Raw genomic sequence first — 25,017 nt, 5'->3', positions numbered from 1 at the left:
CCACCCTCTGTTGTCATCTGTGCTCAGCCTTTTTCAGTATGTGAGGGTTTGTGCATGAGTGTGTGTATTACATGGGAAAAGGAAAAGCAAGATAAGGAAAAGGGAAGAGGAAAAGTGGACTGTGGGGCCGAGGGGGGGAGAGACATTAATGAGCTGGTTCTTCAGGGCAGCAAACGGAGCAGCCATGAAGCCTTTTAATCTGATCTCCACTCCGATGACAGTAGGTAGTGTCTTTGTCAGCTCTGTCTTTGTTTTGGCCTTTGCTAGGTACATGCTTGTGACTTCACAGTGTCCATTCAGCTGTCTGTACGGTGAAGGGGAGTGAGGTTGCATGTTTGTACAGACTGTCAGGTGCATCACAGTAAGCAGAAAACAAAGGAAATACTGTTTTGACTTTAATCCTGTTATTAAACTGGGAGATTGACACTTAACTTCCTATCTTGCCTATGTAATTTATTTCCCCTTCATGCCTGCATGTGTGCAGTAAGAGACACAGTGACAGGTACACATAAGTTGTAAGGATCCTATTGTACGATAAAGCAACAGCCGAGGTTTCACTTCTGAATGAGTTGCTTTTGTATTCTGTTAAGCCTGCTGTGAATAGAAGCATTGTGTTCCTGGGTGTTATCTTTGTGTCACACATACACTGTACAACACACATACAAACAATTTGTTACACATGCAAATGCTGAAATCCTGAGAGTTTTGGGGAATTACCTAGACTATGGTCACCAGCAACATTGCTGCTCTCATTACTGTGTTTATTACAGCCAAGGGAATTAAAACACTTTTCCTTTTTCATGGTATTAATGTCAGCTCTCCACAAGCTGGTTCTTTTTATAAATACATTTTTTTAATGCTTCTTGCAGTCCTGTCGCAGCTAGACCTCATCTTCTCCCGCTGTATCCAACTGCAGAGCTTAAATTCAATTCAGCATGCCTTCACTCACTTTAAAGCCTGTCAGTTAACTGGTCATGGTTACTTAAGAGCGTCAAATTGAAGAATCGTGACCTACTTAAGAGTTTAAGTTAGCGTGAATCAAGATAGGGATATCTCTGAACAAAGTTTGCTGAATAAACACAACAAAGAGCACGCAGTAATATTACCTTCCATGCATGCAGAGATAACAGTTGTGTGTTTATGATGAAGGTAGAACATACAAGGGTTGTTGTTTTGTTACATCTTGTTGTGTGCACAGTTACATTGTTCAAATCAATGCTCGTATGAAAATTATGATTTTTTTTAAAAAGAAAATGTGAGTGTTGTTATTTTCACAAAAACAGATTATCTTAACTTGGAAAGGCACACACATCTGACACAACTGACAGAGGAGCTCAGAGGGAAAAATGAAACCATGAGGTCAAGCAAACATTTATAGATCAGTAAGACAGGGATGCGTCAAGACTAAGATCTGTGGACTGAAACCTTTCAAGAGGGAATCCATGAGTGCTCCACTTCTTCAGTAAACCAGTCACTAACCTTCACCTCATTAATACCTTCCATACAGTCAAACACATGAGGCCATGGTCATGCTGTTGGCATATTAACTTGCAGTAGGAACTAGGAAACCAGTCAGAGTAGAGGGAGAGACAGATGTAGAGAAATCTAGAGCAACCCTGCTTGAAAACCTCTTTCGGGGCCCTCATGATATCAGGTTTTAATTTGGGACCTGTGTGTAAGAATAGTTTTTCTTTTTCAAACATTTCCAAAACATTTCAAAACCTGCTTTCATTTCATTGTTGTGTGTAGATTGATTAGAAAAAAAAAAAAAACAAACTCATGTATGTTTATTCAATAAGATACAAGTGGACTGCAGTCAAGGTAAAGAGGCATGTCAGAGACAGCTGTATGATGCTTCAGATGATTGTACCTTAACAAAAGGGTTTAAATTATGTACAGCTGAAATTTCAGTCTTCTGCTGATTTATGTGTATACTGGTGAATTTAAAAGAATCTATTATATTTCTTTTCTTATCTTTATTGTAGTTATCATGAATCCTTCTTCCTGATTCTTTATATAAAGAGGTCTTTCACAAGAAAAACCATTGGCTGTATTTATTTGGACACCAATTACTTCACTCATGCAGCAAAGCTTACAGTTTATTTTAGTTTAACCATCATTCATAATGGTGTGATAGGGAAAAAATACACAGAAACGTAAATCATACTGAAGTACATAAATCATCTTGTAGTTGATCATCACTTGTTTCACTCGAGAGAGATTCAAACTTTTTCTCTGAATCCAAAAGACACAACTGGATTTTCTTCCTAATACTTTGAATTGAATTTTTCTGAAATGTAATAAAACATGGGAAAACTGGAGGTTTAAAATGCTTAATCACATTTATACTGATCTCTTTAAATCTTTATCCCAGTTTTGAGGACAAATTCCCGCTGAATGTTTGACTGATCTGTTAAAGAATCCTTTGTATTATTTGCGTAAAGATATGTACCTGAGATAAAATATAAAAACAGTATACGGTGGATTTAAAGCCACATCACTCTGGCATAAGATCAGAAATTGAAAGCACAAAACTGAACAAAGAATATTCCTATTTACACAAAACATAAGCTACTTACCAGCTATCATTTCTCTCAGACCCCCTCTGTGTTTCTACCCAGAGTGTGAATGTGATATGTCGTTCTCATGGTTGGCAGCTTAAAACATGACCTTTACACTCCCACGATAAAGGCTGCATGTCATTGGATCCTCTCTGCTAAGACTGGAAAGATACAGCTTGGCTCTTAATCACCCTGATTGTATGTTCGTGTTTGTGTGTGTGGATGTCGGTAACAACTGACAATAGGACATGAGCAGAGATGGGACATAGGGGATTGAGAGCTGTATTAGATCCAGCAGTGACAGATGTGCTGACAGAAGGGGAATACTGATGGGGGATGATGATTGTCAGTGTGTTTGCCTTTGTTTTGATCCATGAATGCATTTGTCCTTTTCATTGCAAAGCTCCTAATCACATTGTATTTCTTTTTTGCCATTTTAGTTTCAGATACAAACTGCTTTGTTGCTCATCGCTGAATTTGTTTGAGCAAATGAGTGCATGTCTGACTGACACATGAATAAAACATGTGCTGACCTACTGAGAAAATGTGGATGGATGAGCTACACTGCTGGAGACAGTTGGCAACACTGAGATAAAAATGGACAGAGAATATTTAGAAAGTTGCTGGTTTAAGGCAACAGTGAAGTCAAGCAAGGAAGTAACACATCATACAGTAAGGCCTGTGTGGGGTTAATCATTTTTGTAAAAAAAAAAAAAAAAAAAAAGTCTTAAATGACATAATAATTCATTTACAGATCATGTGTTTCAAAAGAACATAGAATATTTTCTAATGTAATTACTTTGCTGTACAGGTTGGTGCTTGTAGATAAATATGGAAGTGGGCCAAATCCAAGCAGCACAGGTTTGTGTTGCTAGGCAGAATATTTAGCTCTGCAGCTGGGATTTTGCAACGGTTGAGATTATGTCAGGCTCTTCTGTTCTGATGATCTCAGAGTTTTGCTTCTATTTCATTAAAATATTTATGTAGGGAAGGACATATTCTGATAAATCAGTGCCTAGATTGAAGTTTTTCTAACCTTAAACCTACATGCTGCATGGTGTGATGAAGCCAAAACATGACATTAGAATTTCCTATAACCTACAGGTCTAATGATAGTGGATGTCTTTGAATTTACCAGTAGTGTCAAAAAGATTTGTTCAAACACTTTAATTTAAAAAGAAAATCTGAAATTCTGAAAATAAGTTATTCAAGTTTAGGAAAATCTTTGCATCTGCTCAGATCTGTTATTTTAATTTAGGATCATTTTCATGCCTTGCTTTTATAGTTTTATGGATTTATATTGTAAATTACTTTGTAATTCTATCATAAATAAATGTAACAAAACAGCAAACTGAGCCTAACAAAAGGCTGCTGGACCAAAAAATTCCCCTACTGACACAAATGATATCATAGCATCTGCGTGTAACTCCTGCGAATGCTGGTGTCAGTGTCCTTGCATCAATGATGACAGAAAGGTTTAAGAAAGATTAAAAAAACCTCAGAATTCAGAATAAGCTTGTTTGAGCAAAACTGTATTTAGCTGATCATCAGGTTAAAAAAAACGGCCAATTAAAGACAGAGTCTTTTTGCCATAGCAAAGTTTTACAGAGACAATTAGGGAAGAAAACCTAAAACCAGCCATCAAGCGTGGTGGTGATTGTGGTATAACTTTGTACTGGTTTATTCACTCAGGGACATGGAGGTCTAAAATGATATATTTCACAATGATATATAGTTTGATAGGATTCTTGGTGTGGTTTTATGTTTCGTTTTCATAGCTTAAGTTATTGGGGCTGTCTCTGTTTGTGGGTTGTACTTCAGCTATTTTTAGTTAAGACTGTCTTAAAAAAAAAAAAGTTCTATGGTCACAATGGGACATTCCTGGTTAAACTTGGGCTAAATAAATAAATAAAAATGAACAGGTTACAGTTGTTGGCACACAAAATCCATCAACAAATAGTTGAAATAAAAAAGAAATAAAAGAAAAAAGAAATCAAAATATTTAAATCCAATTGACATAATACAGGAGGATTTCAAACGTGCATGTTGGAGCATCCTGCATTTTATAGGCAGAATTTTCAAACTCGTGATAAATCTCATGGTCAAATCAAAGATGGATGGATCTGCATTAAGTCTTTTTGGCTAAATAATAATAATAATAATAATAATAATAATAATAATAATAATAATAATAATAATAATAATAATAAATAATTATCGACTTTGGCTGAGCTTTATAATGCAGAAAAAATACATAACTTCTACATCTGGATCTAAAAGAAAGACTCACAGGTCACTGGCTACACCAAATCTGTAATTATAAGTGCTAAGAGTTTATTTCTCCCATAACCAAAAAACCATTGCTTCATAATCCTTTATATATATGAATAAATTTTACTTACCTGCCTGTAAACCTTTTTTTTTATAATCTAAGGGTCAAATGACAAACTCAGAAGTCATTTGTAAACAGACTGAATGATGAACACAAAGACTCTCTCTGTCTTTCTTCTGTGTATATTTCCATCTTTTTTTGCTGTTTTTTTCTGGATGTTTCTGCTGTTTAATGTGGGACCTTTTAAGCATATTCCTTTGAATCGATTGCATAGGAGGTGCTGTGTGTTGGAAATTGCTGTTGTATTTGATGTGCTTCTGCAAACTGAAAATAACATGCAGAGCTATCTGATGCTCGACTCATTTTTATCTTCAGGGCAATTGAAGCTTTTAATTTCCGCCTGCTTTACCTCAGCTGTCCTCAGCAGCTTTAATGACATTTCATTTATTGCATAATCTTAATATTTGCTCTATAAACCTAATGAAAGGGTCTTGTGTGCATTCTTGCACATGTTTTCCCACACAGCTGTTTTGTTAGGGAAACTGCCATATCTCAGTACATTCACTTTAAAATCAGGTTGGACCTGCTGCAACAGGTCCCTCTCATTGTGTGCATGTGCACATCTTTTCCTGTTTTATTTGTTCATTTTGGGTTAAAGCAGACATAAATCTGAACTGCCTTATAACCATACAAGTTTTTCTGCATGCACAGTGCACACTCAGGACTTCTGCATGCCTGCCCTCTCAGAAGTCGTTTGTCTGGTTTTAACCTAGAAATAACAGCATAACAATGAACTCGCTTTTTTTTTTTTTTTTTTTACTGTTTAAGGAATTAGACAGCTTTGTTAACTCTGGTTCCTGGTACATCATGAGGACGTTTGCTCAGCATTAGCTGCACTAAAAGTGACACAGAGTAGAAAAGCTGGAGTGGAGATGTGAGTGTTTATTTTGACAAGTTTCACATATCTACTTTTGCCTTCTTGCAGGTTGACTGCTGTCGTTATCTGCGGCTTTAAATGTCCTCTCCAATGGCCAAGCGTGAGGCTGGCAGCACCAGCCCTGTGGTGCGTCAGATAGACAAGCAATTTTTGGTCTGCAGCATCTGCTTGGATCACTACCGCAACCCCAAGGTGCTACCCTGTCTGCACACCTTCTGTGAAAGGTAAATAACATTTGCTCTCTGTTGCATTAGCATTTCACAAACAAGTCAGTCTCTGCTCACCTGCTTTGTTCCAACTGTCTGCTCTTTCATTGGCTTCTTTTTAAAGTAGCTAGTACTCGTTGCTTCATGTCTTCTACTGTAACATTCTTTTCATATTTATATGCCCCGCTTTTATAACAGAGGGGCCTCATATATTGCAATTCCCTAAACACAATCAAACATCTTAGTGCTCCTCTCTACTGGGATAAATGCATTCCTCAGCAGTAGAGACCGTTACATTTCTGTGTCAAAGGCCGCAGTCTGAGAAAAAGGCTCATTGTTTGGACACACAGTTATAAAGGCTCAATCTACAGTTCCTCGAGAAAGACAACACCCCCTCGGGCAAAATCACTGGAGCTTCTTCGTGCCCAGCAAAGCAGAGGAGGCTTGTGGAAGACTTGCTGTAGGTCAGGGAGGGTGGATGGAGAAAAAAATAGTGGCATGCTATGTTTTAAACTGGTTTACGTCTAAATCCGTACAAATATTTACAGAGCAGGTTTTGCGTTGCCGCAGAGTATGAGATAAACCCTTTTTCCATGCTGTTTGAGGGGCATTTGACCACCACAAGGCAACTATAATCCCCGGTTTAACTGGAGGACAGCTGATCTGGAGTCCTGCTGAGGTGAACAGATTTTTGTCTGAAGCTATGCGTGATGGTGTCATAGAGATGTTTTAGTGGAGGGATGAGTTTGTGTCATTTTAGGGGTGCTAAGGGTGTGGTGGAAAGTCCTCTTTAGGCTATTCTGTCTGTCATGCTGCTGATTTGCTTTTTAATCTCTTGTAAAATGCTGGTGACTAATCTCAAATGTAAACTTAAGGCATATATATGCTTCTCATATTATAAACATGCCCTTTGCAGTGCTATGATGCCAAAAAAAATTAAGACAGCCCAGAAAAAGGATCTGTGGTGAACTGTATGATAGTGTTACACACATTTCTGCCATTACATTATATTAAATAAGAACAAATAAGGAACAAAAGTAAAAACATTTCATCTCAACCTGCAGTCCTCCTCACTAGCTGCGTGGTTAGAGAAACCATACAGAGAGTCCAGATTTCAGTGTGGTTTTAACAGAATATGAAGTTAGTCAAGCTTGCATTTCCATCCAGAATAAATACTAAACTGCTGCACACTAAGGGATTGTTGAAACATACCTGGATGTCACCACATATTAAAAATGATTCTTAAAACGGAGCCCAGATGGCTGCTAAATATAATTATGCTTCATAGTTACTTATCCTTAACACTGATTTAGGGACTGTAATGCAATCAATGAATACCGACGCTTGGCAGGATCTGTACATCACCTGCTGGGTAGCCGGCGGGAAATGATGTGTAGTCTGAATGAATGGTGTCAAGGGAGTTTGGCTTTGGCTTTAAGTTGCACCATGTTGTTGAACCTCAACTTTTAGGGCCTTCTTGAAGGTCAGATCCAGCTTGAAGCAAAAACATGCAGACATAAACAAATATTCCTTGTATCGTACACAACAGAGTATTTAACCTCTTGGTTTTGTGTTTGCTTTGCCATCAATTCCTATGTTTTCTGCTGAAGGTATCAGCTTTCAGATTCAGACTTTTATTCCACTTGTGACTGGAGTACTATTTAGGCATTTCCTCTTTATACTGATAAGGTGACAATTATTTCTCTCTCTCTCTCTGACTATGACTACAGAGAATAATGCATCCTGTTAAATATTTGTCCACCTCCTCCCCACAGTTGTCTCCAGAACTACATTCCTCCAGAGTCTCTGACACTTTCATGTCCAGTGTGTCGGCAGACTTCCATCCTTCCAGAGAAAGGAGTTTGCGCTCTACAGAACAACTTCTTCATCACTAATCTCATGGAGGTCAGACACTCTGTTACTGACTTTATATAACAGAAACAATGCACTTGACACAGAAAATTCAATTGCATAACAAAAAAAACTGAGAAAAAATAGATAAAGAAAAGAAAACAAAACAAAAAAAAAAAAACCAGCATGCGTTTGTGTGTGTCTCTGTCTGCTCCTTTTTTTCTGAGGAACTTTTCTTGTGAGAAGGAAGTGGCATTCTTGCAGACTGAGGTCATTCTGAACACTTTCACATCTTTCATGAGTTTTCTGAGATTAGTTTTGAATTCGATAGCTGTTTTACTGAGTATGTTTTGGAAACTATTAATGTTAGCCTGAGGACAAAACGAAAGAATATTAAGAGCAGAGCAGACCCAAATGAAAGGGCTAGACTTAGCTAATGTCTGAAGAGGATGAAACAAGCGACTTTGAAATAAAGATCTAGAAATCTTAATGGAAGGAGAGCGAGAGAGAAAGAAAACAGGCCATGCCATGACGAAAGAGTTGAACACTTTCAACATGTTAATGAAGATGCCATGCTTGCACCAGGTCCTTCAGCGTGAGCCTGAGTGCTCCCGCCCAGAGGCTTGCAGTGTGTTGGAGTCAGTCAGTGCTGCAGTAGCAGGGAAGCCCCTCTGCTGCCCTAACCATGATGGAAAGGTGAGAAGCACCACACCAAACTATTCTTCTTTTTTTTTTTTTTAATCACTGTTATTTGTTTCTTACTGTTCAGGTAAAAAAAAGAAAAAGAAAAAAAAGAAATAATAAATGGATATCATATTCATGTCCCTGATGCTCAGCAAGAGATAGTGAGTCAATTTGTCTCCCTCTGCAGGTGATGGAGTTTTACTGTGAGTCATGTGAGACAGCCATGTGTTTGGACTGCACAGAGGGGGAACACCGGGAGCATGTGACTGTTCCACTGCGGGACGTCGTAGAACAGCACAAGGCTGTGCTGAAGACGCAGCTGGATGCCATACACAGCAGGTGGGTGCTTGATACCTTGGTGGGGCTTTCAGAGGATTTCTTTCACATTAGGGGTTTGGATGCTAAACCATCACAGCTGATCTGTGCAAGGCCCGCTTGTCAAACACACTGAGCCTCAGGGTTTTCATTTTTATCTCATTTTCATTTGTATAATGTAACTGTAGTATGGTTGAATATGTTGTTTTCTTTTTGTCATTTCTATTATTTTCCAGAAAACTTAACCTTTGGCTCATTTTGCAGGCTCCCTCAACTAACAGCAGCCATTGAGGTGGTGAGTGAGATCTCTCGACAGCTGAATGAAAGAAAGTGTGAAGCAGTGGCGGAGATTACCAGTACGTTCGAAGAGCTGGAACGAGTGCTGCATCAGCGCAAAACAGCCCTCATAACAGACCTAGAGAACATCTGCACTGCTAAGCAGAAGGTTCGTTGTGGCTCACGCATGCACATATTCTGAATATAAAACACGCACAGACAGGCGCTGTGATCTTCTGGTGTGTGCGTGAATGTGTGTGAAACAAATGCAAACATTTCCTCCAAAACTACTTAAACTAAAAAAAAGCAGCTGAACAATGATTTCAGTGTGTTCTCCTGTCACTCATGCTCTCATGTGTTCCTTTTTCTACTGTACTTTCAAATTCCTGAGCACAGGTCCTGCAGACCCAGCTTTCAGCGCTCCTCCAGGGGAAGGAACACATCCAGAGCAGCTGCAGCTTTACAGAACAGGCTCTCAGCCACGGGAGTGCAACTGAGGTGGGCTGACTAATTTCTACTGTGTTGGCTACGTGCAGGGTAAAACAACAACAGCAACAAAAACAGGCACAACCCCTGTGGGAATAAATCATTTATACCTTTGTAAAAGAACTACAACAAGGAAAAGAAACTATTTAAGATATAAAGATATAAAAGATGTGTGTGTGTTTTGAAAGTGTAGGTGCTGCTAGTTCAGAAGCAGATGAGTGAGCGGGTTACAGCTCTGGCCAGACACGACTTCCCAGAGAAACCACATCAGAATGCCCACCTGGATTGTCAGGTACTGGCTTTTATCTGTTCTATGGTATTTCTTTTTATCACGTGGTCTGGCTAATATTACCTCGACATGAAACATTTTTAAGCAGCGGGGCTTTGTGGTTGTACATTGTTAGCATAAAGTCACCTCAAACCAACGTTCACTTTTCATCTTGATTTGTTGTCCACCAGCTTTTGTTTTATCATGTCATCAGAACATTAGCTGTAACAAGCTGAAACCTGACGTAAGCTAAAGCTGTACCTGTCTGCTCCAGGTGGAGACTGAAGGTCTACGGCGCTCCATCCAGAATCTGGGTGTTCTCCTCACCACAGCGGCCGTGGCTCACACATCCGTTGCCACGGGAGAAGGCCTCCGCCACGCGGCAACTGGGCAGCATCAAACCATTACTGTGACAACAAAAGACAAAGTACTGTGTTTATGTTTTGCATCCTGTGAGGAGACGGTCAAATAAAAGAATAGTAGCTTCAGATTATACTTTTAATGAAAGTTTACATTAATGCTTATTGCTGGTTGTTCTCTTACAGTAGACTAAATTTGAGATCAATATTGTCTTTTTTACTGATATCCAATACACCAATTTTGTCCAACTTTTAATTTCCGATAATATCAGCCGACACTAGCATTTTTGGAGTGAGTTGAGCCGAACAAAAATAATTGGAAAACTATACATAGCATCTTTTATATTTTTGTGATTTTGAGAAAGAGGACACTGAGGTAAAGAGTTTGATATATAATATGTGCACATGGTGTAAAAGTTGAGTCATTAAAAGTAAAAACCAATACCAAAAATATCCTATATTGCATTTTAATGCAATATCAGTAATATCAGAAGGCTGATAATATCAGACATCTCTAGGCTAAATTAATTAGCTGTTTGTTTGTCTAAGGGAGATAAGGATTATTATTATTATTATAATGCAGAAAGTGAAGCTGTGTATCTTTTTGGAATATTGTTGTCCTAAAATGGATTTTGTGACCTCTGCCTGCAGGATGGGGAGCTCGTGCGGACAGGAAATGCTGTTTTAAAAGCAGAGATAATGTCTGCCGACGGCAACCAGGCTGCAGAGACAGAGATAACGGACAATAAGAATGGAACATATGAGGTGGGGTACACGCTACGCTCCGAGGGAGAGTACTCATTCACCCTGTTACTATACGGACAGCCGATACGTGGCAGCCCATTCCGTCTGCGGGCCATCAAGCCGTCAGATGTGCCGCAATCTCCAGATGATGTTAAGAGGAGGGTCAAATCACCCAGTGGGACAGGAGGGCACATACGTCAGAAAGCAGTGCGACGGCCTTCAAGCATGTACAGCACCACAAAGAAAAAGGAGAACCCCATTGAGGATGAACTCATCTACAGAGTAGGTAAGATGGAGAACCAACGCGTAAAATGTCTTTTTTAAAAATGTTTTCATGTTTTTATTTTGGAAAAGTAATGTGATATTTAACCACAAAGTAGTTTCTTAACCTGATGAAAAAGGTTTTTTGATGGATATGCTCCACTCAGGCAGCTTCTGCTTTCAGTATGTGAGTCCATCACAAACACGTCGCCTACTGAAAACATCTAGCTGAAACCTTAGAGATGAAATGGCATGCAGAAACAGATAAACAAATTTTCCTAAAAGAGGTCACGAGAATTTAACAGATTCTTAAACTAAACCGGCTGACTGCCATGAAATCGTGATGCAACTTGCACAAGCATGTCGCATCACCTTCTCCAAGCCAGTCTTTTTCATTTCAGCTGTAATAAAACAGATGAAAACTTTTACTTTATTAATGGTTAGGGAACAAAACATCACTGTTCAGAATCAGCCGCTGCTATAGTACTTTAATGCTATGAATTATACACAAAAAGCTTATATTAAATGGCACATTTACTGAGTGTGTAATTGTGTTTCGTCAGGTTCTCGGGGGAGAGAAAAAGGTGAATTCACAAATCTGCAAGGAATCTCAGCTTCTAGCAACGGCAGAGTGGTTGTGGCTGACAGCAACAACCAGTGCATACAGGTGAGACAGATGCACAGATTACCTTTTATGCAAATGGACCTTTAATGCCAGTGTGTGGTCATGCAGAGTGCAGCTCAGTGGAACATTGTTAATATCAAAATAAAGCCTTTTAAATTCAGTCTTAAGCTAATTTGTTTTTAAGTGATTGTATCACCAGCTGTCTGCAGACTGTTACTGCACACACTGACCTGATTCACATCAAGCAGATTCATGGATATATCTGCTGTAACGACAACAAACACATTTTAGTCCAAATCATCAGAAACAACAAAAAGTATTTAATTCATATCTAAGTAGAAACATGCTGTTCAACCAGAAAAACGATACCAAGCTCAACTCAAACAGGCTTTCCAATGCAACGGATTACAGGTGTTTTCCAATGATGGACAGTTCAAAATGCGCTTTGGGGTCAGAGGTCGGTCACCAGGACAGTTGCAGAGACCGACTGGGGTCACTGTAGACATGAATGGTGATATTGTGGTGGCCGACTATGACAACCGATGGGTCAGCATCTTCTCCTCTGATGGAAAGTTCAAGGTAAGATTTCACACATTGTACTGAGCTAACAGCAGAGTTTAAAGTGTTGTGTGACACCTACTGAAGACAATTTCATAGAAGTCGGCTGCATAACAACATCTCAACAAAGTATTTCACATCTGCTCCATTTTCTAATCTTTCCCTCCTTTTTTGTGTCAGAATAAGATAGGTGCTGGCCGTCTCATGGGTCCCAAGGGTGTGGCAGTAGACAAAAATGGACACATCATCACTGTGGACAATAAAGCCTGCTGCGTCTTCATCTTTCAGTCCAATGGGAAGCTTGTAACTAAGTTTGGAGGCAGGGGGACATCTGATAGGCAGTTTGCAGGTGAGAATGGGCCCTAAATGTGTAAAAACAGACCTTACACATTTGATGAAAAACAAGAAAAATGCATTATAAAAGGTGGTAATATGAAGATGATTCTGGATGTTCTCAGTCTTCCGCAACATGTTTTGCTGCTTGTCCAATCTTAAAATACATTTCAGATAAAGAAGTTATTGTGAGCCCCCTGACTTATGTAAACATGTTTACATGGCCTGCAAAGGGCAGAAACAGCCTGCAAACACTGAGACGGCATAACACCATGCCACGCAGTGTCCCGTTGTGCCTGTGCTGACCACCCTGCTCCATTTTCTTCTTTGCTTATCTCCATCTCTGACAACCTGCTTATTCTTTCTTTCTGTTCTTCCTTCTGTTTTCTGATTCAGAAAAACTTGGCCCAAACTTAAATAAATCTGGCTCAGTTTTCAGTAAGTACTAAGTGTGGCCTTGCTGCAACCTTAATCCCACCGTGCAGTGCCCTCTGTCTAACCCATTTCCCTGATCATGTCTGACCTCCTGAGATGTCGGGATTGTTGACAAATGAATGGATCAGGCTGCGTTTGGACAATGTTGATCAGAAATACGAGAAAAATATTATTTCCATTATAAATGTGTTTTTGTTGTAAAATTTCTGTTAAAAAAAAATCTGTGGAAATGATTTTCACTGCTCTCAATCCAGCAACCATCCCTGTTTGATTTTAGAAGTTAAACGTTAAGATCCGCAGAGCTCCAGAAAGAGGGACTCTGCCAATCAAGTCCACAAATAAAGCTCCCCATGAAGTTATTTAGAAGTGAAAGCATGCACAACCACTGAAGAGTTGGAATGATTAAATCCCAGAGCCTTGAGTCTTTTGTTGATTTAAATTGCCTAATTCTGAAAAAAATGGATTAAATGACTGACAACAACTTCCCTAGCTTAGATAAGAACATTACAGTTCTAATTAAATGTACTTAAACAATCTACTAACTACGATGAAAACTCTGCAAATCAGAAGAATAAGCCTCCGTTACGACAGCATTTTCCACAGCAACTTGTTTCTCTCTCTTTAATGCAGGTCCACACTTTGTTGCGGTAAATAACAAGAATGAAATCATTGTGACAGACTTTCACAATCACTCTGTGAAGGTAAAACCAGAATCATTCCTATTTATCAGTGTTTAGGTTAGCAGGAGTAATGTGTGCACGCTGAGATAAAACCTACTGACCACCTGCTGCAGGTGTACAGTGCTGATGGCGAGTTCTTGTTTAAATTTGGCTCTCATGGGGAAGGCAACGGCCAGTTCAACGCTCCCACCGGTGTAGCTGTGGATACTAATGGAAACATCATTGTAGCTGACTGGGGGAACAGCAGAATCCAGGTATGCTTAGTTTGCTTTTTCTGACAGGAAACTGCCTTCACATCACAACAGCTAGAAATCTGTCTTTTAGTTTTCCAGATGGACATAAAAAAAACAAACTCTAAACCTTTCTGTTTTGTGTTTCAGGTCTTTGACAGCACAGGGTCCTTCTTGTCCTACATTAACACATCAGCAGACCCGCTGTACGGCCCCCAGGGCCTGGCCCTCACTTCAGATGGACACGTGGCTGTTGCAGACTCCGGCAATCACTGCTTCAAGGTTTACAGATACTTACAGTAGACTAAAGGAAGACATCCCCAACTCCTGCTTGACTCAGTTAATGTCACATACTGCTTGTAGACGTAGAGCTGCATTGTGACTGTGCACTTTACACAGGCTAAATGTCCACAAATGAATTTCCTGTTCATTTAATCTGTACATACTTAGAGACAAGAAAATGAAAAAATATATTCCCAAAGAAGAACAGCTCAACCCCCAACCTCTACCTTCCATAACAGAAAAAATCATATCAAAGAAAACATTTGCAAAGTTTTCCTAAAATGCAAAAAACACAAACTCAAGAAATAAAATAAGAAAGAAATCCTTCTGCGATGAGATATTTTCCTACAATTCTCAGTTTTGTTGCTTTGTGGTGGAACACTACCTGAATATTAAACTGCTGCTGTTGACCAAATTTCCAAAAGGAAAAATGAAAAGGAAGTTGAGCTGTGACAAAAAAAGAAAAAAACAACAAACAAACCAGCTTTTCACTATAACAACCATTAGTACAAACCTGCCAGTTGGTGATAAACTGCAGTGTTTTGGAGCAAACCTGATGGGCAACACGCCAAGCAAACAGAGACAGAAGCACACATTAAAATGTTTCCATCCTCTTTGTAAACTTGATGCTTTGGCATCGATGTGACAAAGCTTGGGCCTTCCTCTTGGACACTGCTGCATCCCAGCACACTCCAAAACATCCCCGTGTTGTCACTGCCTTACAAATGTTTAAATCAGCAAACAGATTATACAGGAATGTGTAGTTTAATGTGTTATTTTCTCATCCTGCTCTGGACGTTTCTGTTTACTTTTCAGTCATGAGTTGACTTATATGCAAGTTTTTTTTTAGCTGTAAAGCACAACATCAGAACCAGCTCAACTTTGACATAAATATAATTCTAATAACCAAAACAGCAAATATAAAAATCAGACCTAACGACTTCTTGCACTTTGTCTGTACTTACAAACTTATAGTGGAACATATGCTCATCTAGGTGTTTATATGGATTTAATGTCCACTTTATTTCATTATATAGCCTACTTATTGAAGCATTTAAACAGAATTGAGATCATGCCAAGTAGTAGCGAGCTGAGGGACGGAAACATCCGCAAAACCAAGTTGTAAACATGTTTTTGCTGTATCTTATTTTTTTCAAAGTACTTAATTTATTTTTCATTTTCTTTTCTAATGATTTCTTCTACAAATTATTTTTCTAATTGGTGCATTAGAACTGTCTCCTCTTTGCCAAACATTGTTGTACATTGTACGTTGTAGCACTAAAGGCTGTTGTTTCTTTTGCCTCTTCATTGCCAGCTCCCTTTTGGAAAAACGTTCTTGTTTCCTTCTGCCAAAATGTATTATTGTAACTTGTTGTTGGACATTGCACAAAATATAAATATTATAAAAGTCATATTGTTTGCCAGAGTAATATATACCTCTATGTATAGTTCATTCAGCATAATCAGAAAGGGTACTGAACATTAAAATCATATTCTTATTGTAGCCAGCAAGCACCTTGATCATGGATTATTTGTTAGAATTTTGTCTTGAAGGTTGTTTTTTTTTTTTTCTTTTTAACACCAGCTAATACACAGCAACACAATTTTATGAAAATTTTCTGTCTTTTCATGTGTTAACTGTTTGACAGAAAACTCTACAATGACAGATTACCTTCATCCGTTGATTCAATTCCCGTTGTTGTTATTGTTTTTTATGTCTGTCTTTAACCGTGTGAAATTACTTAAGCACATATAAATAAAACACTACTTTAGCTGTATGTGAGTTGTTGTTTACCTTTCGGCTTGTCCCTCTGAAGGGGTCGCCACAGTGAATCGTTGACCAGTTGAACTTTTGGCATGTGCTTTAAGCCGGATGCCCTTCCTGATGCAATCCTCTGCATTTATCTGGGCTTGGGACCGGCTATCAGGAAACAATGTTGTTCCCCTCTGGGCTGCAGCAGCATAGGGGAGCAGGACTCCAACTGCAGACCATCAGGTTACATCAACTATATGTTAATACTATTTACTAAGTACAAGCCAAGCAAGGTTACTGCACATCTGTCTTTACTGGAATTTTCTTCAAGTAAAGCTTAAAAAGAGTCCCACCACCCTGATATCAGAAGACACACAGGTTCCAGATTAGTGACACATCTGGCTTTGGAGTTACCATTCAGGTAAAATGTCTCAACACCACCAATGGGACTGTAACAAAAGGGAAATATCCCCAACAAGACAGTATGTAGCTGCAAAACAAACTTTGATCAGTACCGCAGGCCCCAAACCTGAACAAAATCCAATCCCCATAAAGCAGTGTAAGGACTGTAAATACAAGTAGGGTTGATGCCCAGACCACAAACCCTATTTGTATGGAACTCTGCTCTTCACGGTGTAAGAAGGTTGACCAGTAAACACAAAAGTATTCTGTTTCCCCAAAGATGTGGTCACTGATATAAAGGGCGAAAATATGGCTGTTCTTCTTAAAGAAAAAAGTTTGCTGTAAACATCAGAGTAAATGGTGTCCTAAAAAAAGACTTTACTGATTTGTCGTTTGTTACCATCAACGTGCGAAATCTGGCTTTGTCATGAATACTTACTATGCGATTCCAAAAGGCGAACAGGCCGAGTTTAGCAGAATGTTGCCAAAGATGCGGAGGTCTTTACTTTCCTTTTCAAAGCAAATTGGAATAATTGTGGAATAATTTCATACTTTGACTACAAAGTACGTTTTCTTTTTTTTTTTTTTATGTAACGCCAGGGTGATGCATGCAATATTTTGGTAATGCATTACATGTGTATTTCAAACATTGCCGTAAAAGATTCACTGTCTTTGCATTCTGCAGAATACCTGCATTTCATACATTTATGGCAACACCTATATAAAGCTCACTGAATGCTGTTGTGCTTATCAGTGGGCTCCATTCACCAGTCAGAGGAGGATCTGGCAGGTTTAGCAGTCTGTACAGCTAACTGTTTTCAGACCACAGGTGTTGTTTTTCAGAAAGACAGTCTCCCTTAACAAAGCAGTATTGAACCTTCACCTCCATCTGTTTCGCTCCCTGCATCACAGTTCTTTCAGCCAAGGACAAGAGACAAGAAGTGTTCAAAAACCTTGAACAAAACAGTCTGTTTTTTTCTTGAGAAAACAAAGCCACCCATCAGAAACTGTGGAGTAGAAGCACTATTGCCCCTACTTGGACATAAGCAACGCTCTAACAAAGTCTCAATGCGTGTCCAAGCGTTAACCCCAATGCTCCCTCAAAAAGCAGTTTTTTTTGCCATATCGTCTCACTCTTCTCTAGTTCTCCCCCCTCATGGAATTTAAAGACTGTATGGAGTTTGTCACTGCAGGCACGAAACTAATCCCCAACTCTTCTCCCATTTCCTCATGTCAAAAACCTCCATGCCCTCCCCTTCCTCCAGAGGCATCAATAACCTCCTCCCACCCCCAGTTTAACAAAACTCTGCAGTGGTATCTCTTCAGCCCAGGCTGCAAGGATGACTGCATATTTGGATGCACCCAGAAACCGGGGCTAACCAGACAAGACTGGCACATTACAATCAAGCTTTTCATAAATGCACTTATTTCAATGTATCCATTAGTATAAATTCCCTGAAGGGTAAATTGAACATGTATATATAAGGATAATCTGCATACATGACATGCTATTACACAGTATAAAATGGCTATTTGGGTATTTTATCCATCTAAAAACAGAAATGAGGGAATAAATCATTACAAAAAAAATAGTAAGTTGCCTCTTTAATCTCATTTAAACAATTACAAGTTACACTGTAAGACACAATGGAAACAATTCTAATCTGGATGCATGGATAAAACGCCTTAAACAAAATATCGATCAGCAAATACTCAAAGCAAAAAAGACACTTTTCCAGTTGAAACTTGGAATGTCATCGGATTTCTAAAACCAATTCAAGATGGCAGCTCAAGAGTAGCTTGTTTACATAAGAAAAATTAAAAGAAGACAAATCATCCACATATAAAAAGCAAGGAAATTTGTACATAAATAGCTAAATACATGTGCACAAATTCTAAAATCAAAATAAATGGGTCTTAAATGGGTCCGAAGAATGTTAAAAAGCTGACAGAAAAATGTCAGCAACAAGTTACAGAAAATAATAAAAACTGAGCACTCCATGGCTTTCTAGTTTAGACAGATCCAGTCGGCTGCTGCTCTGAATAATTACAGTCGTTGATGTGATGTCAGTCAATTGTTTTTAACTAGTTACAACATATCTTGGACAAAGAGTTAAAATTTTGCCGTTTCAATGCTGGAAAAATTGTATGTTGAATCTTATCTAACAGTTGGATGAATAGTTCTGGCCATTTGGAGCAACCTTAAAGAAACCAGCACGCCTTCAGTATCAGAAAAAAAATTGCCACAAAATGTGACTCAGAAGTTAAAGTTGCATCAGTCTAACAATGTGTGTCTGTTTACAATAAAGGATAAAGATGTTCTTTTTAAAATTTCTAATAAAAATTGTTTGCACAAACAATATTTAATCTCTCACTCTTTGAAATCCATATATTGTCTGAGAGCTGTAATCCCCTGCTCAGCAAATGGGCCAAATGTATTGGTTACTATCAATGTGATAGTTTTGTCATGTTCTTGAAGTTCCACCAAACAGAACCTACATGGCAAAAACCTAGAACCCATATGAGCTGATGCACAGGATTATGGCATAGTGGTTGCAAACAGGATGCTTTAATCAGCAAGAGCTTTCGAGGCATCTGCAACCCTGCAGACACAGTGATACAGAAAACTAAGCACCTCTTCAACCCCTCACCACATCAATCAGGGGTATGAGCCTACAGTGTGTGTCTTCGTTAAAAATGACCAAATTTATACCAGATGTTACACGACACCTGGTTTGTTTGTGTTGTGTGTCTCTGTGTGTGTGTGTGTGTGTGTGTGTGTGTAAACCAGATTTTTCATATCAAGTAAAGACCATTAAGTAACTGCTCAAATGCTTACAATACATGGCTTCAAAGCTCAACATAATGCCGTCACTCTGGCCTGGAACATGAGAAGAAGCCTTGCCAACAGGCAAAACTGAAAGCACGAGTTGACTCTTGTACAACATTAATGTAACCACTTGTAGCAGTGTGTTCAATAATAGTGGCATATTTGCAGCCTGCTGCCTGGGTCATTCTTCCCTGGGCTAAAGAAAGGGTAGACGGGCTCGTCAAAGCAGGTGTCAAACATGTAGAGTCTCCTCATAGTGACGGCATCATAGAAACTAAGACGGCCCTTGTCGTAGTCCAAGTACACCCCCACACGAGGACAGTTCCAGTAATCAGCAACAGGAATACGTCCGTCTTCTTCATTGGCATAAAGCCGGTCCTGTAGACACAGGCTCCAGTATCCTGCAGAGGGACTGAGGCTGACGAAGCCCTTCCTGTTGCTGCACTCTGTTGTGACTCCCAGGTACCACACACCTTTGTCCCTCACATCCACCTCCCAGTAATGCTGGCCGCTGGAATACTGGGCCGTGGCAAGGACACCACAGAACCGGGTGAAGCGGCCAGGCAGGTCTGGCTCCTGGTTACGAACACGACCCTCCTCCACTTTGGTGTCAAAGTCTGAGATGAGCAAGTTTGCGTGAGCGGTGTCTGGATCAAGAGTGAGATTCTGAGGCACTACACAAAAACAGAGAGAGAAAGATATTAGTTCAGCTTGATGAAAGCTGGCTTTACGGCCGTCATCGTCATAAAATATCCCTCCTTTAACTATTTTGACTTGGTTTTCTCTTCATATATTTCTGTAGCACACAACAAATCAGGTGCCGACATTGGTTTAACAGTTCCAAAGATTGGAATTAGTATTACCTTTATAGATTGTAGGACTGTGACGATATGCTTTTGTCCCAACTCAATTCGATTCCGTTTTTGGGTGTTGATTCGATTTAAATTGCGATTCCCACAATTCCCCAATTTTGCTGATTTTTGTAAACTAAAAACAACAGGCAGTAGCCAGACCATCATTCTGCTGCTATAATGCCCAAGAAGACAAGTAAAAAGATCAATAAAAACAATAAGAATGACAAAATTTTACAATGGATTATTTTATTTATTTAAAAACAAAATCTTTTTTTTTTTTTTTTTTTTTTTTTTTTTTAAATTGTGAAGCAAAAAATCCTGATATTTGATTTTTTTTTTTTTTTTTAAATTCTATTTTCCTACCCCTAATAGATTATATTTTATGCATTATTTTTCACTCAAAATAATCCGACTCAACAAGCAGTCTGTGTTGCAAAGGAGATAAAACCGCACCACTGAGCCGGTCATTTAATGTAAGACCATGTTCAATACCTTTCAAGTGTACTGCCAGATTTTCTACTTAAAAACAGCAACACCTTTATCTATGTCCAGTATGAGCTTTTTACAACATGAACTTACTGGTGTGAAGCACATGCATCATTTTCTTCCACATGATGAGCTGGAGAGGCCCTGAGAAGTCTGTGAATTCAGTCAAACAGTTAACTGGCTCGAGAGATGTGAAAGGATTGCAGTGAATCGCTCTAGGGAAGAAGCGTGGGATTGAAAGAAAAAAGAAATGAATGAGAAAACGCTTAATTTTTAAATGTCTAGTAAAATTTTTATAACAGTAAAGAACTTACTCATTGAAAGTCTCTGCAAGACTCTGTTGGAAACAGACAAAAATAAAGTTACTCACACTGTAAATATAACTGTTTCACACTTGCATGAAATTTTGGTACACACAGCCACCAACTTATTCCAGGCTTTTAAGAAAGTAAATCAGTTCTATGCAGCCGCTACTGTGTAATTCTTATGACCAAACCCGACAGGAGCCTTAGTTGCAGTAAAGATCACCTTTGTCCATTAGACGGCATGTGTTCAACTGACCTCAAAGCTAGTTTTCCCACCGATGTGGCTGTGGATATCCGCAATGGCTTTGTCGACAGCTGCTGCTTCCGTCTCTACAATCATAAGATTGTCGTCTATCACAGCCATGGTGGCTACTTCCTCAGCATCCAAACTTTCAAGAAGCGAGTCTCTCTCATCCAACAAGAACTGGACCAAGGCGCCAACATCTGCTTCAATCTTCTCCTTGAGTCTCTGCTTCTTCAGCTAAGAAACAGAAAGGTTTAAAGCAATAGAATTAAATGGGCAAGTACCTAACTCTTTGTCATGTACAATCTTAAAAGACACCTTGAAGCAAACACACACTTGAAGTCTGGCCTACAAAGCAGACAAAAATAAAGGTAAAAATGACCGGTACGCACCCGCACTTCGCTTTTAGTGCGCTCATCTGTTGTTTTAACTTGGATACAGTGAGATTTCTGCCAGTTCAGCTCCATCAGTCTCACTTTCAACTCCATCTGTAACAAAAATGTATCAGACCATATCTACAAAGCAAAACACTACTTCAAATAAATAAAAAATATTTTAAAAGCATGTACTAAGATGTATAGTAATACTCATGACTTGTATTTCTGCTTGGCAATGCATATTTAGTCTTACCTTCATGTCATTCACCACTTCTGGCACTGGGGCCACATCATGATGTCTGAAAGTAAAATGGAGGCCATGAAGTTAAACAAAGTATAAATTTATAAATAAAGATGTCTCCTCCTCCTTTTCTCGGCTTCCATCCCTTCACTCTACCAATCGAATCACATATTCTAGCCTTGTAAATTTACTCAAGTTTTGTTAAATATTGCATACTACGGCACTACAAGTGCTCTGATTAAGACTAGATTAGGCAAAATAAGGTTAAATTGTTTCTATAATCCATGCTAATCTTTACCACTTTTTTCTAGCTGCAGATCAAATAGAACGAGTCTATCACAGCCATGAAAAACAGGAGACAATAACAGGAAGCATAACAAATGGAAGAAGGTTGAAGGTCATATTACAGTAAATAACAATAATTTTATTACAACCAAACACCTAAATATATAAATCAGAACATAACCGTACAATAAACTAAATCCCAACAAAGTGGTTGTTTATGCTTAGAGGCCAGTAGAAAATAAAATGGTGTTGTAAAAGATCATGAACACTGAATGCTTTAGCAGCTGATATTCCTACTCCATGCAAGAGTTGAAAAAAATGGACGGCAAGATTGGCAGAAATGACTGCAATAGAAAAATGTAATGTTAATTTCATATGAAAACAATGACAGAGTTCTAGATTCAATGTAGAGGAAATTTCTATCTTTGCCATGCCGATGTTACTTTTATTCTTGCTATAACTGCTTATAACTGTCATTGTGAGGCAAAGCAGATTCACAAAGAAAAAACAAAAAACAAAACAAAACATGCATTCACGTAATTTAGTTAATCCAGGACCAAACAATGGAATAGTAAATAATCTTCAGTCTTTTTTCCTTCATTCCTTCTGAAACAACATCTTAAACAAAAAGTATAGGTTGGCTGGAGCTAGACTGAGTTACTTTTACATTCATGAGTAAAACAAACCAAAAAAAGTATAAATTATAGCAAAGGTGACAAACAAAAAAAATCCTAAATGAAATGAGCCCATATCCAGTTTCTCACAGGAAACTATGTCTTGCACCCATTGTTGAGTGCAAAAAAACAGATAAACTTAAAATAAGGTCACAACCAACCTGTGTGCCCTTGATTCTCTGCAGACTACACAGATGGGTCTCTTATCAGTTTGGCAGTAAAGTTTCAGTTCTTCTCCATGTTGTTCACACTTTCCATCTACTTTAACGGGCTTGGATGGAGGAGGACAAGAACCCAGACGGTCCAAATCATCCAGCTTGGCCACAAGGTTCTGCACCAGATAGTTTTTAGTAAATGTCCGCTTGTTGAACACCTGAAAGAACAAATAAAATGCTTGACAGAGTCAGATATCTGCTTTTAACTAAGCCTATACAAAAAACAAAAAAAAAAAAACAAAAAAAAAAAAAAAAACAGGACAAACATAAACCAGTCCTTGTTGGCTAGCTTTGCGTTAGCGTCAGTTAGCCAGAGCCAGCTAGCAGCTATCATAGCAACAGCAAACAACGCCGCTGCTAAATGGTATTTTTCTGAGACCAGCAGGTAACCAGCTACTCACATTAAACATTCAACACTTAACAATAACAACTGATACACTATAGCTTAAGTATATATTCAGATTTAAAATAAAATAACTAGCAAGCGATGAGCCTTGACAAGGTAAACTTTGGCAATACTGTCACAACTGTAGCAAATATTTGCCAAATAAACACGGTAGAAAATGCGGACACCGTCAGCAACTTACCGTCCGGCATTGAGGACACTGATAACCGTAGTCTCCGCCATTTTCATCCCAATGCATGCAGATGCAAAATCTACAGAAATTGTGTCCACATTTCAGAATGACAGGGTCTTTGAAGAAGTCCAAGCAAATAGCACACGTGAGCTCTTTCTTTAGGTCTTCTCCAGCTGCTCCAGCGGTCGCCATGTTTACAAGCTAGCAGGCGCACTTTGTCAACACAGATGCCGCTGCAGGAAGTGAGAGCAGAGGAGGGAGGCGGGGACCGGGCACGTTTGTGCTGCGTCTCTTTCTGTCTTAACCAATCACATTTTGCTCCCGTACTTCTATTAACCAATCACATTTTGCTCCCGTACTTCTATTAAAACAATCCGAAATCAGTCATTTAAAAATGTTTTGGGTTAATGTTATTTATTTATTTGTGGCGTACTCAAGTTTGCACTATGGAAAAATAAAGCGTGGACGTCTTACTTTTCTTGGACTCGTTCGTGAAAATCTATTAAATGCGACAAAAAAAAAAAAAAAAACAAACAAACAAAAAAAAAAAACTAGACAAAATCATGAATCAATACTCTAAGGTCTTGTTAGACCCATGTGGGATTAATTACATATACATATACACCACAAACAAAAATGCAGAAGACAGATAAAAAAAAAATACAGCCACACTGGTAAACTGGTGAGGGCAAACCTGTCAGAAATTGTAGTGGTTGATAGCAGAACTTCAGTGCAGTAGTGTTAGAGGTAGCAATCCTTAAAGACATTAATATCAACAAGACGGAACAAGAAAAGCTGGGAAAATACCAAATGTTGTAGGAGTGAAAGATGTGGGAGTGAAGGCGGTGCCAGTGGTAGTCAGAGACTCAGGGAGTATGGCTCCAACCGATCTTAAAAACACTATCAGAGAAGAGTGCAGCCCTGACAGTTAAGATACAAAACCCACTGTCTCCCAGGCCTGTAGAAGAGGAGGAGGAGGTTGAAAAAAAAAAAAAAAAAAGAACAGACCACCCACATGGAGTGTGGTGTTATTGTATAGTTGGAAGATCATAGTCTTCAGTATCGCCAGTTCTAAATCATGGATGTCCAGTCAGGTGTTTAGGTCTCATTGCTGAATTTGTGTCAAGTCTATACCTCAAAACCTGTATAAATACTCACGCACAAAAAAGCGAAACCAAACAAGCGAAATGCATACGAGAAAGCACCAGTAAACAATATTTATTTCAACTACATATACATAAAAACCCATTCATAAAAAGACAAACAATGTGAATATCAAGTTTGATTGTTTGTGCTGAAATTGTCATACAGGTTGGAGTGACTGGCCAGAGAGTGTACTTACATTGCATA

General features: G+C 38.8%; 2 protein-coding genes across 2 annotated transcripts; one reads left to right on the top strand and one right to left on the bottom strand.

The window, feature by feature from the left end:
- The first annotated feature begins 58 nt into the window (after positions 1-58).
- trim3b (tripartite motif containing 3b) lies at positions 59-16,201 on the top strand. The gene is made up of 17 exons (XM_079247780.1): positions 59-220; positions 5,879-6,054; positions 7,812-7,941; positions 8,473-8,583; positions 8,759-8,910; positions 9,151-9,331; positions 9,559-9,660; positions 9,842-9,940; positions 10,191-10,343; positions 10,927-11,305; positions 11,844-11,947; positions 12,317-12,484; positions 12,644-12,812; positions 13,193-13,234; positions 13,862-13,932; positions 14,025-14,165; positions 14,292-16,201. Exons 2-17 carry the CDS (start codon positions 5,909-5,911, stop codon positions 14,442-14,444), a joined length of 2,301 nt encoding a protein of 766 aa, XP_079103906.1. The 5' UTR covers positions 59-220; positions 5,879-5,908; the 3' UTR covers positions 14,445-16,201.
- A 3,063-nt stretch (positions 16,202-19,264) lies between these two features.
- trim47 (tripartite motif containing 47) lies at positions 19,265-23,859 on the bottom strand (the record flags this gene model as incomplete). Its single annotated transcript, XM_079247779.1, has 8 exons — positions 19,265-20,082; positions 20,842-20,963; positions 21,063-21,085; positions 21,310-21,534; positions 21,690-21,785; positions 21,928-21,973; positions 23,036-23,247; positions 23,677-23,859. 8 exons carry the CDS (start codon positions 23,857-23,859, stop codon positions 19,553-19,555), a joined length of 1,437 nt encoding a protein of 478 aa, XP_079103905.1. The 3' UTR covers positions 19,265-19,552.
- Positions 23,860-25,017: the final 1,158 nt, after the last annotated feature.

The sequence above is a fragment of the Telmatherina bonti genome (assembly GCF_933228915.1).
Source record: "Telmatherina bonti genome assembly, chromosome: 10".
Taxonomy (NCBI): Eukaryota; Metazoa; Chordata; class Actinopteri; order Atheriniformes; family Telmatherinidae; genus Telmatherina; species Telmatherina bonti.
The sequence above is the reverse complement of the archived record's forward strand: the minus strand, read 5'-3'. Positions and strand labels throughout refer to the sequence as shown.

Excerpts from the sequence above, each read along its gene's own strand:
- trim3b (XM_079247780.1), top strand. The coding sequence starts at position 5,909 with ATGTCCTCTCCAATGGCCAAGCGTGAGGCTGGCAGCACCAGCCCTGTG. Across the intron at positions 8,911-9,150 it reads CTGGATGCCATACACAGCAG|GCTCCCTCAACTAACAGCAG; the intron begins GTGGGTGCTTGA and ends CTCATTTTGCAG. Across the intron at positions 11,948-12,316 it reads GCAACAACCAGTGCATACAG|GTGTTTTCCAATGATGGACA; the intron begins GTGAGACAGATG and ends AACGGATTACAG.